General features: G+C 23.8%; 1 protein-coding gene across 1 annotated transcript in view; it reads left to right on the top strand.

Moving 5' to 3' along the window:
• LOC117172534 (probable ATP-dependent RNA helicase spindle-E) overlaps positions 1-15,645 on the top strand; it is a 54,624-nt gene extending 38,979 nt beyond the window's left edge. Inside the window, exons 9-11 of the mRNA XM_033360569.1 lie at positions 261-602; positions 4,353-4,684; positions 15,309-15,645. Of these exons, the coding sequence (XP_033216460.1) occupies positions 261-602; positions 4,353-4,684; positions 15,309-15,444 (810 nt within the window). The 3' untranslated portion in view covers positions 15,445-15,645. The remainder of the gene's footprint in view (positions 1-260; positions 603-4,352; positions 4,685-15,308) is intronic.
• The last annotated feature ends 2,678 nt before the right edge of the window (positions 15,646-18,323 follow it).

Here is an 18,323-nt window from a genome sequence, read left to right as displayed (position 1 = left end):
ACAGAGATTTCCAGACAACGAAGACGTCATTGCCTCTGTAAGTGCTTATTTTGAGGAACTTTCGAAAACGCACTTTTCTGAAGGATTAAAAAAACTTGAAAAAACCCCAAAAAAATTGTTTTTATACTTCATTCTAAGGACTTATTGAACTACCCTCGTAAATAGTTATTCGAAAATTGGATAAATGATAAAAATGAATACAACAGTAAGCGGTATTCTAGTGTACTTATAATTCTCGTTTTTTTTTTTTTTTTTTCAAGATAAATGTCGAAGGAAACTCTGTGAACTCAGTTTTATTGGATACAACACCAGAAGATCCGCACGAGCGACTTTTGGTAGCCGGATCTGTAAACGAAACAGCGACCGGGGAAAGCTTGACCCTCAGAGACACGAGTTTGATGCCAAATCTTCCTGGATTGACGGCAGTTTTGTCTTTGCTGTTTGCACCGAGAATAGAATTGAGACGTAATTCCACCGGAAGTTATTACACTGGTGCCTTGTGTGGCTTAGGAGCACTTCCGGGCTCGAAAGAAGCTCTATTTGCAGAACACGATATGGAGATAAAGTTCGACGTCGAGATCACCATTGACGATTTGCTAAACGTAAGTTCATTTTTCAATTTTAATTTTTTAAGATTTCAAGGAATTCTTTTAAATTACACGACATTTTTTAACAGATTTCTCAAAGATTGTACAATTACTGGTCAGTTTTCAGGGTGCCGACTTGACTTGGAAATGACCGGGACTTTATTTTAAAATCCGGGAATTTACTTCTGATCGCAGAAAAATTCAAGTTTTCATTATTTTAATAATTTTGGTCAATTTAGAAAATTGACTTCTACTTTATCCGCAGTCGCAGATTCTTCGGATCATCTCGGTTTACTCGAATTAAATCATAATTTATTATTGAATGTTTATTATTCTCCATTTCAAATATGCATAAAACAAAATTTCGTTTTTTTTTTTTTTTTTTTTTTTTGAAGATACATTATTTCAACTGAAAATTCATCTCAGATTGGAAATGTAAATTGTTGAAAATCAACTTTTTCTTAACGAACCATTTAATTATTCCAATAGAAAATTTAACCATTTTGTTAAAAATCCGTTTTAATTTGTTTTGCTAAGAATTACATTTTTAACAGAAAATTTAAGCATTATTTTTTTTTGTGAAAACTAAGCTGTTTTGTTAAAAATTGATATTTTTTATTTTTAAATTAAACTAGTTGTTTGAAAATTTATCTTTGTTACAAAATTCCCCTGTTTTGTAGAAAATCAATTTTTATGTTTGAAAATTTATCTTTTTAGTATAAAATGTGACTATTTAGTTGAAAATTCATCATTTTGGTTGAAAACTAATTTCTTTAAGTGAAATTTTGAATGTCCATTTTTGGTTAAAAATTGATCTTTTCTTCTTAAAAATTCAACAGCGTCGAGAAAAATTGGTCTTCTTTAATTGAAAATTGAACTCATTCATTGAAAATCCACACATTTGGTTAAAAATCGATTTTTTTGTAGAAAATTGTCTTTTTCTTTGCAAGTTTATCTTCTTGTTTAAAAACTCAAGTATTTAAGTTAAATATTCATCATTTTAGTTGAAAATACAATTACTTGGTTGAAAGTTGCACTCTTTTGTTAACAATAAATTTTCTTGTTTAAATATTTGAAAATTTGTTTAATTTGAAAAGTTGTTCAAATATTTGAAAAATGTTGTTGTTTACAAATTTAAACCAAAAATGGAACTTTTAAATTTACAGTTAATTTATCTTTTAACCAAGTAATTTAATTAGCTTTTAAAGGGACTGATTTTAAATAAAAAACCGTGGAATTCAACCCACAAGGACAAAGTTTCGACAAATTTTCTAAATAGAAAATATCAATTTTTATCTAAAAATAAAATAGTTCATTTTTCAGTTACTTAATTATGTATTTTGAGATTAATTTTTAAACTGAAAATGTAACTAATCTAGTTGAATATTCTTTCATTTTAGCTGAAAATTCTTCTTTTTCATAGAAAATCAATTTTTTTATCTTAAAAGTTATCTATTCAATTTTTTTAAATTTATCTTTTTTAGTTAATAATTCATATTTTTTGTTAGAAATTTTTTTTTCTAGAAAATTTATCTTCGTGGATGAAATCTCATCTTTTTAGTTAAAAATTTAACTTCCAGTTAAAAATTCATCGTTTTTTTTAACTCATCTTTTTGTTTGAAAATCAAACTATTTTCTTGTGAATTATTTTTCATTTGTTAAAAATTAATTTATTTTAACTGATCATATAACCATTTTATTGAAAACAAATTTGGTATGGCAAATTAATTTTTAACTGAAAATTTAGCGATTTAATATTTTGTTGAATATTTATCGTTTTTAGTTGATAATTCAGATTGTTTGTTGAAAACCGTCTTTTTCTTTAAAAATGTAACTAGTCCATTTGAAAATTCATCATTTTGGTTGAGAATTTAACTACTTTTTTCAGAATTTTCTTTTTAATTAATTTTTTTACGTGAAAGTTTAACGATTTTCTCGATATTTTTGTATTACAATTTAATTTTTAAATCGAAAATGTTACTAATCTAGTGAATAATCCATCATTTTAATTGAAAATTCCTATCTTCGGTTGAAAATCAATGTTTTTACTATTAAAAATTTAACCGTTAAATTTTTTGGTTGACAATTTATCTTTTAGGTTGAAATGCAACTAATTTAGTTATAAAATCATTTTAGTTGAAATTTTATTATTTTGGTTGAAAGTTTATTCCAGTTGAAGATTCATCATTTTAGTTGAAAATTTATCATTGTGGTTGAAAATAGAACTATTTGGTGGAAATTTAATTTTTTTGGTAGAGAATTAATTTTTCAAACTGAAATTAAACCATTCCATCATTTTAGTTAAAAATTCATCTTTTTGGCCGACCATAGAATTTTTTTTTAATTGAAAATTTACCTATTAAATTTTTGGTTGCAAACTTCAATTTTTTGTTTAAAATGTAACTACATATTTCATTTAAAAATTGAGCATTTTAGTTGAAGATTTATTGATCTTTCTTGTTAAAAATCCAACTGTTTCAATTGAAAATGTATCATTTTAGTTTAAAATGTACCTTTTTAGTTGAAAATTTAACTAATCCAGTTGAAAATTCATCATTTTGGTTGCAAATTAAACCATTCCAGTTAAAGATACATCATTTTGGTTGAGAATTAATCTACTGTGTTGGTAATTATTTTTGTTGTTAAAAAATAATTTATTTAATTGAAAATTCAACTATTTTGTTAATATTTTTTAGATGTTAAGTTAATTTTTAAACTGAAAATTCCAATAATTTATTTAAAAAGCTTATCTATTCTAGCTAAAGATTTATCATTTTAGTTGAAAATTCATCATGGTGGTTGAAATTTATAAATTTGGTGGAAATTTAATTTTTTTTTTTTGGTTGCGAAATAATTTATGTAACTGAAAATTAACTATTCCATCAGTTTAATTAAAAAATCATCTTTTTGGTGACAATCAATTTTTTAAACTGAAAATTTATCTGATCAATTTTTGGTTGCAAACTTCAATTTTTGGTTTAAAATGTAACTACATCTTTCATTTAAAAGTTCAGCATTTTAGTTGAAGATTTATTGATGTTTTTTGTTAAAAATCCAACTTTTTTTCAATTGAAAATGTATCATTTTAGTTTAAAATTTATATTCTTAGTTGAAAATTTAACTATTTTGTTCAGGATTATTATTTAAGTTCATTATTCACATTCTTTATTGAAAATAGGTTTTTTTTCTTTTGTAGAAATTAATTTTCTTGTTGAAAATTTTGTTGTTGTTGAGAATTAATTATTTTAGTTGTTAAATTAATTTTTAAACTGAAAATTCAAATAATTTATTCAAAAAGCTTATGTATTCTAGCTAAAGATTGATCATTTTAGTTGAAAATTCATCATTGTGGTTGAAAGTAGATCTATTTGGTTGAAATTGATTTTTTTTTTAACTGAAAATTAATCGTTCCATTTTTTTAATGAAATATTTTGAGTTGAAGTGTTAGGAATATGAAGCGTTTTAAATTCGGACAGAAATCAGTTTATTTCTCCCTATTTCAGAATATTAATTGTTAAATATGCTCTGAATTTTAATTATATATAGATCACATAAAAATTTGTTTACAAGCACTGAAAAAAATCCCATTAATTATAATAAACACGCAAAATTGTATTCATATTCCAAGTCGTTTAAAAAAATACGAAATACTATGAAAAATTAGACTTGCTAAAACCTTGAGATTATCTGCAAGAAAACTGGGAATTGTCAGGGATTTTTTTTCAATTTAATATTTAATATCGAATCTTATTTTGTCATTTTTAGATAAATAAATTACGACATTGGATCAATATGGGACTGCATGTTGACACCGAAAGAAACGATTGCATGAGCCAAACAATCGAGTGTCAGAAGCGCATAAAAGATTTACTTTTCACATTAATGGACAAACAACGAACTGATCAGGATCCCGAGCTAGTTCATCGCTTCAGCAGGTGGAATCTCTATAGCGAGAGTGATTTCCTCCAGCCTGGAAAGTTTGCTTCCAGCAAAGAGTACATTTATCCTTTGCATTATGCTCTCGAACTCTCAGAAAAGAATGAGAGGTATGAAAAAATGCTGACACATGTTGCAGAATTGCGGGAACTCGCCAGAACGTAAGTGAATCCAAGATTTATCAAATATTTTTTAATACTTCTATTCAAAACCTTGTAAAACTTTTCAAGCAACTTTCCCGTTCTCTCCTTTCTTTGTGCCGAAATGTGATTTTTTACATTTAAAATCGATCTCTTTTGGTTAAAAATTCTACTATATGGTTAAAAAAATTACATTTTGTTGAAAATTAATTTTTTCTTTGATAGAGAAGTCATTTCTAGGTTGAAAATGAATTTTTTGTTGTTGTTGAAAATCCAACTCTTCTAACAAAAATCATCCCTTTCTTCAAATATCGAATGGTTGGTTGAAAATGCTAATGTTCGAAATTTCGACCATTGGTTTGAAAATTCATCTTTAACTATTTTGTTGAAAATGTGCCTTTAAGGGTGAATTAAAAAGTTTTTTATTTGAAATTAAAATCATATTCAGTTAAAATGTCAACTGTAATATATTTTTCATTGAGAATGCATGTATTTTGTTGATAATCCTTCTTTTATGCTTAACAGTTTGTGGGATTTTTTTCCTACAAATTAAGCTGTTTTTTTAATTAAAATAAAAATTTATATAGTTAAAATAGTAACTATTATATTTTTTGTTGAGGTTTCGTCATTTTCGGTTGAAAATTAAAACACTTGGTTGAAAATTTGGAATACATTGTTAAATGTTCCTTTTTTTTGTATTTGAATATTTATTTCTTTGGTTAAAAAATTTAACTTTTTTGTGGCAAATTCCTTTTTTTTTTTTTTAGAAAATTCATTGTTTTTTTTGGTTGAGGTCTTGACTATTTTGTCGAAAATTGGTCTTTTTGGGTGAATTCAACTATTTTTTATTTAATATGAAAATCTTTTTAGTTGAAAATTTAACTACTTGATTAAAGATTAAATTATTTTTTTGAAACATCGTCCTTTTTTCATCTTTGTAGGTTTAAAATTCAACTATTTTGTTAAAAAGTAACCTTTTCTATCCAAAAAGGCAAAGTTTCAACAAAACAGATTACTTTTTAATAAAACGGTTGAAATTTCAATAAAATACTTAAACTTCCAACAAAATAATTAAATTTTCAAAACAATGATCGATTTTTTAACATTTTCAACCAAAAAGTCGATATTTTAAGTCAAAGAAAAATTTTTTAGAAGACACTTTAATTTTCAACCACAAGTATTGAATTTTGAACCAAAAAGTTAAATTTAAACAAAAAAAGATTACTTGTATCAAAAAGGTGAATTTTCTATTCAAAAAGGCGAAACTTTAACAAAATAAACAAAACAAAAAAGATTACTTTTTAACAAAACAGTTGAAATTACAACAAAATAATTAAATTTTCAACAAAATAGTTGAATTTTCATACCAAAGACGAATTTTTTAGAAGACAGTTTAATTTTCAACCAAAAAATTAAATCAAAACAAAAAAGATGACTTTTCTGTACAAAAAAGGTGAATTTTCTACTCAAAAAGACGAGGGTTCAATAAAAAAATGAATTTTTGATCAAAACAGATTAATTTTCTATCCAAAAAGACTAAAGGTTTAATAAAAAAGGTTACTTTTTAACAAAATAGTTGAATTTTCATTAAAATAATTAAATTTCCAACAAAATAAGTAAATTTCCAACAAAATAAGTAAAATCCCAACAAAATAATTGAATTTTAAACCTACGAAGATGAAATTTCAAACCAATGGTCGAATTTTCGAACAAGAAAGATTAAACTTTAACCCAAAAACAGTAGCATTTACAACCTAACAGTAGAATGCCGAAGCCAAAGCGGCGAATTTTTTAAAAGGTTGTTCAATTTTCAAATATAAAATTTGAATTTTTAAATAAAAAATTTAAATCTGAACAAAAAAGATGTTTTTTTGTACCAAAAAGGTGAATTTTCTATCCAAAAGGGCAAAGTTTCAACAAAACAGATTCCTTTTTAACAAAACAGTTGAAATTAAAAAAAATTAAATTTCCAACATAATAGTTGAAGTTTCAAACTAATGAATGAATTTTCGAACAAGAAAGATTAAACTTTAACCAAAAAAAGTAGCATTTTAAACTAACAGTTGAATAATGAAGACAAAATTACGTATTTTCTAGAATATAGTTCAATTCTCAACAAATAAATTTATTTTAACCAAGAAAAATGACTTTTCTATCAAAAAAGGTAAATTTTCTACCCAAGAAAACGAAAGCGCAACAAAAGAACGAATTTTTAATCAAAACGGATTAATTTTCTATCCAAAAAAGCAAAGGTTCAATAAAAAAAGATTACTTTTAAATAAAATAGTTGAATTTTCAACAAAGTAAATAAATTTCCAACAAAATAGTTGAATTCTAAACTAACAAAGATGAATTTTCAAGCAATGATCGAATTTTCAAACAAGAAAGCTTAAACTTTAACCAAAAAGAGTAGCATTTTCAACCAAAAAGTGAAATCTAAACAAAAAGATGACTCTTCTATAGAAAAGCAGAAAAGTCATCTTTCTTGGTTAAAATCTACTTATTTATTGAAAGTTCAACTATATTCTGAAAAATATTTCATTTTGGCTTGAACATTCAACGTTGGTTGAAAATGCTACTGTTTTTGAAATTTCGACCATTGGTTTGAAAATTCATCTTTGTACGTTTAAATTTCAACTATTTTGTTGCAAATTTAATTTTTTTTTAATTCAACTGTTTTGTTAAAAAGTAATCTGTTTTGTTGAAACTTCGCCCTTTTGGATAGAAAATTCACCTTCTTAGTACAAAAATCATCTTTTTTGTTCAGATTTAAATTTTTGATTTAAAAATTCAAATTTATGTTTGAAAATTGAACAATACTTTAAAAAAATTGGTCGCTTTGGCTTGATCATTCAACTGTTAGTTGAAAATGCTACTCATTTTGGTTAAAGTTTAATCTTTCTTGTTCGAAAATTCGATCATGAGTTTAAAAATTCAACTATTTTGTAGAAAATTTAATTATTTTGTTGAAATTTCAATTGTTTTCTTAAAAAGTAATCTGTTTTGTTGAAACTTCGCCCTTTTGGATAAAAAATTCACCTTTTTAGTACAAAAGTCATCTTTTTTTGTTCAGATATAAATTTTTGATTTAAAAATTCAAATTTATATTTGAAAATTGAACAATCTTTTAAAAAATTTGTCGCTTTGGCTTGGTCATTCTACTGTTTGGTTGAAAATGCTACTGTTTTTTTGTTAAAGTTTAATCTTTCTTGTTCGAAAATTCGACCATTGCTTTGAAAATTTATCTTTGTAGGTTTAGAATTCAAATATTTTGTTGGAAATTTACTTACTTAGTTGAAAATTCAACTATTTTGTTTAAAAGTAATCTTTTTTTATTGAACCTTGTGTTTTGGGATAGAAAATTAATCTGTTTTGATCAAAAACTCTTTTTTTTTTGTTGAAACTTCGTCTTCTTGGGTAGAAAATTCACCTTTTGTTGGTAGAAAAGTCATCTTTTTTGGTTAAAATGTACTTCTTTGTTGAAAATTCAACTATATTTTAAACAATTCGTAATTTTCGCTTGAACATTTAACTGTTGGTTGAAAATGCCACTGTTTTTGGTTAAAGTTTAATTTTTCTTCGTAATTTCGAACATGGATTTGAAATTTCATCTTTGTAGATTTAAAACTCAACTGTTTTGTTAGAAATTTAATTATTTTTTCAAACCTTCGTCTTTTTGGAGAGAAAATTCACCTTTTTTGATAGAAAAGTCTTTTTTTTTTTTTTGCTTAGATTTAACTTTTTGGTTGAAAATTGAACTGTCTTCTAAAAAATTCGTCTTTAGCTTGAAATATCGACTGGTTTGTTGAAGTGCTACTGTTTTTGATTAAAGTTTCATCTTTCTGGTTCGAAAATTCGATCATTGGTTTGAAAATTTAACTATTTTGTTGGAAATTGAAGTATTTTGTTGAAATTTCAACTGTTTTGTTAAAAAGTAATCTTTTTTGTTCAGATTAAAATTTTTTGTTGAAAATTCAAATTTTCTAGTTAAAAATTCAACTATATTTTAAAAAATTCGTCATTTTGGCTTGAAAATTTGGCAAAAAGTCATCTTTTTTGTTGAATCTTTGCCTTTTTGGATAGAAAATTAATCTGTTTTATCAAAAATTAAATTTCTTGTTTCTTGTTTGAAAATTCGATCATTGGTTTGAAAATTTAATTATTTTGTTGGAAATTTAAGTATTTTGTTTAAATTTCAACTGTTTTGTAAAAAAAAGTAATCTTTTTTGTTCAGGACTAAATTTTTTGTTCAAAATTAAAATTTTCTAGTTGATAATTGAACAATCTTCTAAAAAATTCGTCGGTTTGACTTAAACATTCAACTATTTGGTTGAAAATGATACTATTTTTGGTTCAAATTTAATATTTCTTCTTACAAATTCGACGATTGGTTTGAAAATTTATCTTGTTAGGTTTAGAATTCAAATATTATGTTGAAAATTTAATTATTTTATTAAACTTTCGTATTTTAGGATGGAAAGTTCACCTTTTTTGTTTGGATTAAACTGTTTGTTTGAAAATTAAACTGTCTTCTAAAAAGTTCGTCTTTGGCTTGAAATATCGACTGTTTGGTTGAAAATGCTACTGTTTTTGGTTAAAGTTTAATCTTTCTTGTTCGAAAATTCCATCATTGGTTTGAAAATTCAAATTTTCTAGTTAAAAATTGAACAATCCTCTAAAAAAATTTGTCGATTTGGCTTGAATATCCAACTGTTTGGTTATAAATGCTACTGTTTTTGGTTAAAGTTTAATATTTCTTGTTCGAAATTTTGACCATTGGTTAGAAAGTTAATCTCTGTAAACTTAAGATTAAACTGTTTGGTTGAAAATGTAATTATTTTGTTAGAAATTCAACTGTTTTGTTAAAAAACCCTCTTTTTTGGAGAAAAATGAATTTTTCTTGTAGACAAGTCATCTTTCTTTGTTCTTATTTATCTTTTTGGTTGATTTATTCAACATTTTTGGTTGAAAATTCCTTTTTAACTGAAAATTTAACTATTAAATTTTTGGTTGAAAATTTATCTTTTTTCATTTGAAAATTTCTGCATTTCGTTAAAAATGTTATTTTTTCTTGGTAGAAATTGATTTTCTTTGTTGAAAATTAATTTTTTTTTTAATTCTCTTCTTGGTTGAAAACTCAACTATTCCCATGAAAGATTCATTATTTTAGTTAAGAATTCATCTTTTTCTCTTAAAATTCAACTATATGTTTGGAAATTTGTTTTTCTTAGTTGAAAGTTTAACTATTTCGTTACAAATTCATGTATTTTTGTTAGATAATAGTCTTTTTTAGTATAAATTAATTTTCTTGGTTGAGAATTCGCCGTTTTTACTAAAAATTCAACTATTCCAGGGTTATAAATAATTTGTTTTCCTTTAATATTTTTCTTTTCAACTGAAAATTTAACTATTAAATTTTTGGTAGATAAATTTTCTTTTTTATTTCAAAATTGACGCATTTCGTTAAAAACTTATCGTTTTCTTAATAGAAATTAATTTCCTTCGTGGAAACTTAATTTTTTTTTGAAAATCTTCTTTTTGGTTAAACACTCAACTACTCCAGTTAAAGATTCATTGTTTTAGTTAAGAATTTATATTTTTCGCTTAAAATTCAACTATATATTTGGAAAATTATTTTTCTTAGTTGTAAATTTAACTATTTCGTTAAAAATTCGTTTTTTTTTTGTTGCTGAAACTCATTTTTTTACTGAAAATTTAATTATTCCATTTAAAACGTTCAAAATTTTTTTTAACTTTAATTTTAAACTAAAAACGTAACTATTCAATTTTTCGATGGAAATTTTTCTATTTTAGTCGAAAATTCGTCGTTTTTGGTTAAAAATTTGTCTTTTTCTTGGTAGAAATTAATTTCCTTCGTTGAAAATTAATTTTTTTTTAATTCCCTTTTTGGTTAAAAACTCAATTATGCTATTTGGTTGAAAATTCCGGTATTTTTGTTAAATAATCGTCTTTTTTTGTAGAAATTATTCTTCTTGGTTGAAAATTCGCCTTTTTGACTAAAAATTAAACTATTTCAGGTTTATAAATAATTTTTTTTCTTTTTACTCGAAAATTTAACTATTAAATTTTTGGTTGACAAATTATCTTTTTTTTTGATAATTTTTTTGTTAAAAAATTATCTTTTTCTTAGTAGAAATTAATCTTCTTGGTTGAAAATTCGCCTTTTTTTACTAAAAATTCAACTATTCCAGGTTTATAAGCAATTTTTTTCCTTTAATGATTTTTTTTTAACTGAAAATTTAACTATTCCATGTTTGGTTGACAAATTATCATTTTTATTTTAAAATTGATGCATTTTGTTAAAAAGTTGTCTTTTTCTCTGTAGAAATCAATTTTCTTCATCGAAAATTTTTTTTTAGGATGAAAGCTCAACTATTCAATTCATTCTTAAGTTCAGAATTTATCTTTTTGTCTCAAAATTCAACTATATGTTTGGAAATTTGTTTTTCTAACTTGAAAATGCAAATGTTCCGTCAAAAATTCATGTATTTTGTTGAATAATCGTCTTTTTTGGTAGAAATTATTCTTCTTGTTTGTAAATTCGACGTTTTTACTAAAAAATCAACTAGTGCAGGTTTATAAATATTTTTACTTTCAACGGAAAATTTAACTATTAAATTTTTGGTTGACAATTTATCTTTTTTGTTTGAAAATTGATGCATTTTGTTAAAAATTGATCTTTTTCTTGGTGAAAATTTAACTTTTCCGTCAAAAATTCATATATTTTTGTTAAATAATCGTCTTTTTTGGTAGAAAATTATCTCCTTTGTTGGAATTTCGCCTTTTTTCATAAAAAATTCATCTATTGCAGTTAAAGGTTCATCATTTTAGTTGCAAATTTACCACATTATGTAAAAATGTAACTATTACTTTAAAAATAATTTTCTTAATTTTAAAAAATATTTTTCGTTTTAACTGAAAATTTACCTATTAAATGTTTGGTTGACAATTCATCTTTTTGGCTTAAAATTTAACTATATGTTTGGAAATTTGTTTTCCTTAGTTGACAATTTAAATATTCCGTTAAAAATGCATATTTTTGTCTTTCATGGTAGAAAATTTATCTTTTTTTTTTTTTAATTTATTTTTGTTGATGAAAATAAAACGACTTGTTTGACAGTGAAACCCTTTTGCTAAAAATTCTGCTTTCTTTGGTTCAATTTTCGTCTATTCCAGTTGAAGATTCACCATTCTAGTTAAAAATTTATAACTGTTTTTTTTTTGTTTTTTAAGAAAATGTAATGTTTTTAATTGAGAATGAAACTGTTCCATGTTCGGTTGAAAACTGATATTTCTTCTGTGAAAATTCAACTATTTGGTTGAAAATTAATATTTTTTTAGTCAAAAATTCAACTATTTGGCTGATAATTGATGTATTTTGCTGAAAAAATCATCTCTTTTGGAAGAAAATTAATCTTTTTAGCAGAAATTTCAACTATTTGGCTAAAAATGCGTCTGTCTTGTTAAAAATGCAATATTTTAAACTTTAAAATGAAAAATGGTTTGAATAGAAAACTATAGAAACCGAAAAAAAAAACATTTTTTATAATATGCTCGCAAAACTATGTATATTCCGAGTCGATATTTTAAAATTGCGACATATTTTAGTGGCTCTGTACTATAAAAAATTATTGGGAATGGTTAAACTGCGATACACCGCCTAGTGACAAAAATCCGAACTAGAAAAAATAGGTATAATTTTAAAGATGCATTTTAATTTTTGCATAAAATTGTTTTAACGAATTTTGTTGCGGAGTTAAAAGTATTTATTGGATACTAAAAATAAGTCTTTATCTGAACCAAAGTGGTGTAGATGGAATTAACATTATCTAAAGTAAAAAAAATATATATTTTTTCTTGCAGAAATATTTTTCTAAAAAAAGAAAACAACAATCATTGTTCCATTTATTCCAATTTTCAAAAGTTTATAAACTTAAATGTACTTATTTTGAAGCAAAAATGAACTTGAAGTAAATTTTCATCAATTTATACATGAAATATTTACTATTTATACATGAAATATTTACTATTTAAAAACTGATCTAAAAGTTAGGTTAGAATTTTTATTTAGATTCCAATCGCAGGGTAGCTGTTGTACCGGGAAATCGGGAATCTTATGAGGCCGGGAAATGACAGTGAATTTATTTTTTTACTGGAAATTTTACAAATTTATAGATAAAAATCTTCCACTTTCAAAAATTTTTTATTTTAATTGTTAGGTGTACATTTTATTTTAAAGAATTTTAAAATACAGTTTTAAAGACTTAAGCCATTAAAAATTAGAAGCGTTTGAAATCGAAGATTTTAGATGAAAAATATTTTTAGTTGATCAACTATGAATGTAAATTAATAATGATTTTTAAAATTGAACTGTTTTTTGACATTTAAAAAGTGAATAATAATTAATTTCACAACACGATTCGAAATCAGAATTTCCTGTGTCTAACTTTAAAAATGATGAAAACTATTTCAATTGGAAAGTCTTATTAGTTAAACTAATGTAAATGCCCGATTTAAACTTTATAAACCATTTTCAATTTTAAAATAACTTCGAAATAATATATTCATAAATAAAAGCTTATATTAAATTTCACGTATTATTTTAGTCTACAATATTCAATTTTTAAATTATTCAATTTAAAAATTTTAATTAAGAGAAATAAGAATGATCTAATATTTAGAAATATCTGACTGTTTATTTACAATCAGTAATTGTAGTTAAATATTAAAGACTAAATTTTGAACGTTACATTTTAATTGTTCTGTCAAAAAAACTTAATTTTTAAGTGAAATTTTTGAACTCCGATGTATAAATAACAATTGAATACATATTATTCTTTTTAAAAATCAAGGAAATTAAAGAATTATTTAGAAGTTTTGAAAAAATTCAAATTCAATTTAAAATTTGTAATCATTGGAAATAATTTAAAAATAATAACGTGTACCGACAAAATCCGGTCATTAGTAATAAAATTTCGGTGTAAATAGCCCAAGGCCTAATTTAAAACTAAATATAGATTTTGGTAGATTTCACATACAAAATTTAAAAGCTTTTTAAGAATTTTGAATGGCTTTAGAAGCATAAAAAACATTTCCTATGAAAATTGAAGATGATCTTTATTTTGAAAACATAATATTGAGTGATAGATAGAGGCAGAAGATTTAAATATTTTTTTTTTACATTTTTGTATAGACAGTTTTATTTTTGTTTCAAAATTCACTTTTCCAGTTAAAAATTGCACTATTATGTTAAAAATTTATCTTTTTTAGTTGCAAATTAATTTATTTTGTTGAAAATTGGTCTTTTTTGTAAAATAATCAACCTTTTGCGTTGAAAATTAATCTTTTTCTGTTGAAATTCATTTCTTTAGCTAAAAACTAGTTTTTTTTTCATTGAAAATTATTTTTTAATTTAAAAATTTAAATAAATTTCTTTTGACATTTTTGTATAGACAGTTAAAATTTTTGTGGAAAACACACTTGTCCAATTAAAAATTGAAGTATTTTTTTTTAAAAAATCATTTTATTTTAAGAAGTGTTTTATTTAAGAAGTGTTCAGGTTATAAAATAATGTAATCGTTCAATTTTTTATGTTTCTGGCTTAAAATTCCTTTAAATGATATAATTTTGAAACATTTTTAATTCATTGATTGATTCTTCAATTTAGACCTTAAAGCATTAAAAATGTTAACGTGGATTTATATTTTTAGAACTGAATCTGAATCTTTAAACTGTACGATTGATCAAAATTGACAAATTTATTTTGCAGTTTAACTTAAATTTAAATTTATTTTGCAGTTTTAAAGTTTAAGTTTAAGTCAAGTTAAAAATTGTTCAGTTTAAAAGTGTTATTATAATAACACTTTTAAACTAACAAATTTTTAACTAAATGCAGTTAAACTGCAAAATAAATTTTAAAATTTTTACAAATTGTAGAGTTCAAAGATTCAGATTATACGCGTAAATTATTGAGCATTTAAATAAGATCTAAATACAAAATTGTTGAATTAAAAAACTTTTAAACTTCAATTTTAAAAGTTTGAAATTCAAGAGTGCCACTTTGAGTGCTTTCATTTGCAGCTCAATTTTTATTAATTCAAATGGAAAAGTTGTTAGCTTCAGAGTTCGATTTTTTAAATTTCATTTACTATGAAAAATGTTTGCGAATCTGGATAAAATTTGTCACTACATATATTAATTAAAGTTTGTTTAAACTTAAATTCATTGAAAATGACACGAAATAGTGAAATAACTTGTTTTTTTTTTTTAAACCTATGTGACAAAAATGTGTATTTTTACTTTATAAGATGGAAATTCTATTTAAAACTATTTGTGTTTGATAAAGATTTGTTTTTAGTTTTTAATCATTGTTTTATACTTTACAAAACTATCGTAAAAACACTTTTAAGCAAAAATTAATTTACATCTTTAAAATTGTACCTACTCTTTCTAGGCCCAGTTTTCGACGCCAGGTGGCGAAATGGTAGACCACCATTCCCAATACCTGAAAAAAACTTTAGAAATACCTGTAAAAAAAATAACTGGAATATTCAGGGAATTTAATTTCAGGATTTTCAGTAGACACTCTCTAATGGATAACTTCTTTTCTTTTTTTTTATTATAGGGACATAAGAAATCGGCGATTTGTCCAGGTGACTTGTGAACTCTGTGACGAGGAGATTTTTGGAGTCTTTGAATTGCGAAATCATTTGTTCTCGCTGGAACATCGAGCAGCGCAAGAAAAATTAGGAATAAATTAAGACGGTTTCCTACGTTTTTACGCTTTTCGACATTTCTTTTTCACTTCATATTCTGTTAATAAGTTGAGAGTGTACCATTTTCTATTTTAGTTTGTACGAAGTCATTATTAATTATTCATCACGTCAGCGGATTACCAAGTTTCCCATATAATTATTTCTTTATTATCGAGATGGAATAATTATTAGATTTAAGACAAAGTATTGTTTTCTCTTTCAAGGCTGAAGAGATACAAGTTTTATTTTTCTTTTTATTTTTGTAGATCAACCTTTCGAAAAAAGGGATTTTTTAATTTTCTTTGTGCACTCTTGGTGTGCTCAACAGTGCTAAACTTTTATTCCTGTACAAGTTACGTTTATGTAATGTAACTAAGCTTTAAGAAATATATCGTGTTAATTTTCGAAAAAGACCTGATAGTTTATTAAGAGTGAAATCTCTGTAAATTTTGTAAAGTGGCGGGAAAGTATTAATACAAATTATGTTTCTTATTTAATTGTGTTTATATTTTTCAGGTACCTTTTCCAGTTTTTGATATTTGAAAAATAACATTTTTAGTATATACTGTACCTAAATTGAACTTTTTGATTGAAAATTAGTCGTTTTTAGATGAATTTAACTGTTTTATTTCAAATTAAAATCTTTTTTTGGTCGAAATATAAACTAGTATATTTTTCGTTAAGAATTCATATTTTTTTTGGGTTGAAAATTTAACTACTTGGTTAAAAATGAACTTTTTTGTTGAAAATTTAAATAGTTTCTAAAAAATTCGTCAGTTTGGCTTGAAACATTAACTTTTTTTATTAAAGATTCAACTGTTTTTATATTTTAAATTAAAATATTCTGTAGTTAAAATCACCACTAATATATTTTTCGTTGAGAATTCAGCTATTTTGTTGACAATTTCGAAAACATTGTTAAAAATTCTATTTTGTAGCAAATTATTTTTTTTTGTAGGAAATTAATTGTTTATTGGTTGAGGTCTCGGCTATTTTGTTGAAAATTCGTCTTTTTTTATAAGTTCAACTGTTTTCTATTCAAAATTAAAATCCTTTTTTGATCGAAATATCAACTAATACATTTTTCTTTAAAAGTTCATATTTTTTGGTTGAAAATTTAACTGCTTGGTTAAAACTGAACTTTTTTGTTGAAAATTTGTTGTTTCTGGTTTGAATTTAGTTGTTCTTTTGATTTAAAATTGAAATTTGTTGTTAAAGTATCAATGTTTTGTCAAATTTATCTATTTTTGGTCAAAAATCCATCTATGGTTAAAAATAACTATTTTGTTAAAAACCGTTTGGTTTTTAATTCATCTTTTCGGGTTTCAAAACAACGGTATCCTAAAAAAATTTGACTTTTACCTGTAAAACTCAACTCTTCTGCGGTATCTGTACTATTTTTTGTTTGAATTTAGCTATTTTTATTAAAAAATGCAATTTTTGTTGTGAAAGTATCAACTATTATATGTTTCGTATTTTTTCGTCGAATTATGATTATTATTTTTTTTTTTGAAAATACAACTACTTGCTTGAAACTTGAATTGTGTTCAAAATTAATTTATTTTTTTTTGTTGAAAATCCATCCGGTTAAAAATTTAACTATTTTGTTGAAACCCGTTTTTTTTGTTTAATAAATTATTTTTTGATTGAGGACTCAACTATTTTGTTTAAAAATTTGTCTTTTTGGATGAGTTCAAATGTTTTTATATTTTAAATTAAAATCTTCTGTAGTTAAAATGTCGACTAATATATTTTGCGCTGAGAATTCAACTATTTCGTTGATTTTTTTTACAAATGTAACTGTTTTTTGTTTAAAATTAAAATTTTGTTGGTTACCAATATCAACCATTATATTTTTCGTTGAAAATTCGTCATTTTGGTTAAAAATTAAACTACTTGGTTGAAAGTTAAAAAAAATGGTTAAAATTATATTTTATGGCAAGTTTTTTGTTGGTTGAGGTTTCGACTATTTCGTTGAAAATTCGTATTTTTTTATAAGTTGAACTGTTTTCTATTCAAAATTAAAATCTTTTGTTGTTCGAAATATCAACTAATATATTTTTCTTTAAAAATTCATATTTTTTGGTTGAAAATTTAACTGCTTGGTTAAAAATGAAGTTTTTTGGTGAAAATTGAAATGGCTTCTAAAAAATTCGTCAGTTTGGATTAAAAAATTAAATTTTTGATTAAAGATTCAGCTATTTTGTTGAAAATTTGTTGTTTTTGGTTGAATTTCGTTGTTTTTTTAATTTTTAATTTTTTGTTAAAGTATCAATATTTTTCTCTTTTTTGTTAAATTCATCTATTTTTGGTCAAAAATCCATCTATGGTTAAAAATAACTATTTTGTTAAAAACCTTTGTTTTTTATTACTTATTTTTCGGTTGAGGACTCAACTATTTTGTTTAAAAAATTGTCTTTTTGGATGAGTTCAAATGTTTTTATATTTTGAATTAAAATATTCTGTAGCTAAAATGTCGACTAATATATTTTGTGATGAGAATTCAACTATCTTGTTGATTTTTGTTTACAAATTTAACTGTTTTTTGTTAAAAATCAAAATTTTGTTTGTTACAATATTAACTATTATATTTTTCGTTGATAGTTCGTCATTTTGGTTAAGAAATTAACTACTTGTTTAAATGTTCGAAATAATTGTTAAAAATTCTATTTTGTGGCGAATTATTTTTTTTCAGGAAATTAATTGTTTATTGGTTGACGTCTCGATTATTTTGTTGAAAATTCGGATTTTTTTATGAGTTCAACTGTTTTTTATTCAAAACTAAAATCTTTTTTTGGTCGAAATATCATTTATTATCTTTTCGTTAAGAATTCAGATTTCTTGGTTGAAAATTAAACTGTTTGGTTAAAAATGAATTTTTTTGT

Source organism: Belonocnema kinseyi, chromosome 5 (assembly GCF_010883055.1).
Source record: "Belonocnema kinseyi isolate 2016_QV_RU_SX_M_011 chromosome 5, B_treatae_v1, whole genome shotgun sequence".
NCBI classification, from domain to species: Eukaryota; Metazoa; Arthropoda; class Insecta; order Hymenoptera; family Cynipidae; genus Belonocnema; species Belonocnema kinseyi.
The sequence above is the reverse complement of the archived record's forward strand: the minus strand, read 5'-3'. Positions and strand labels throughout refer to the sequence as shown.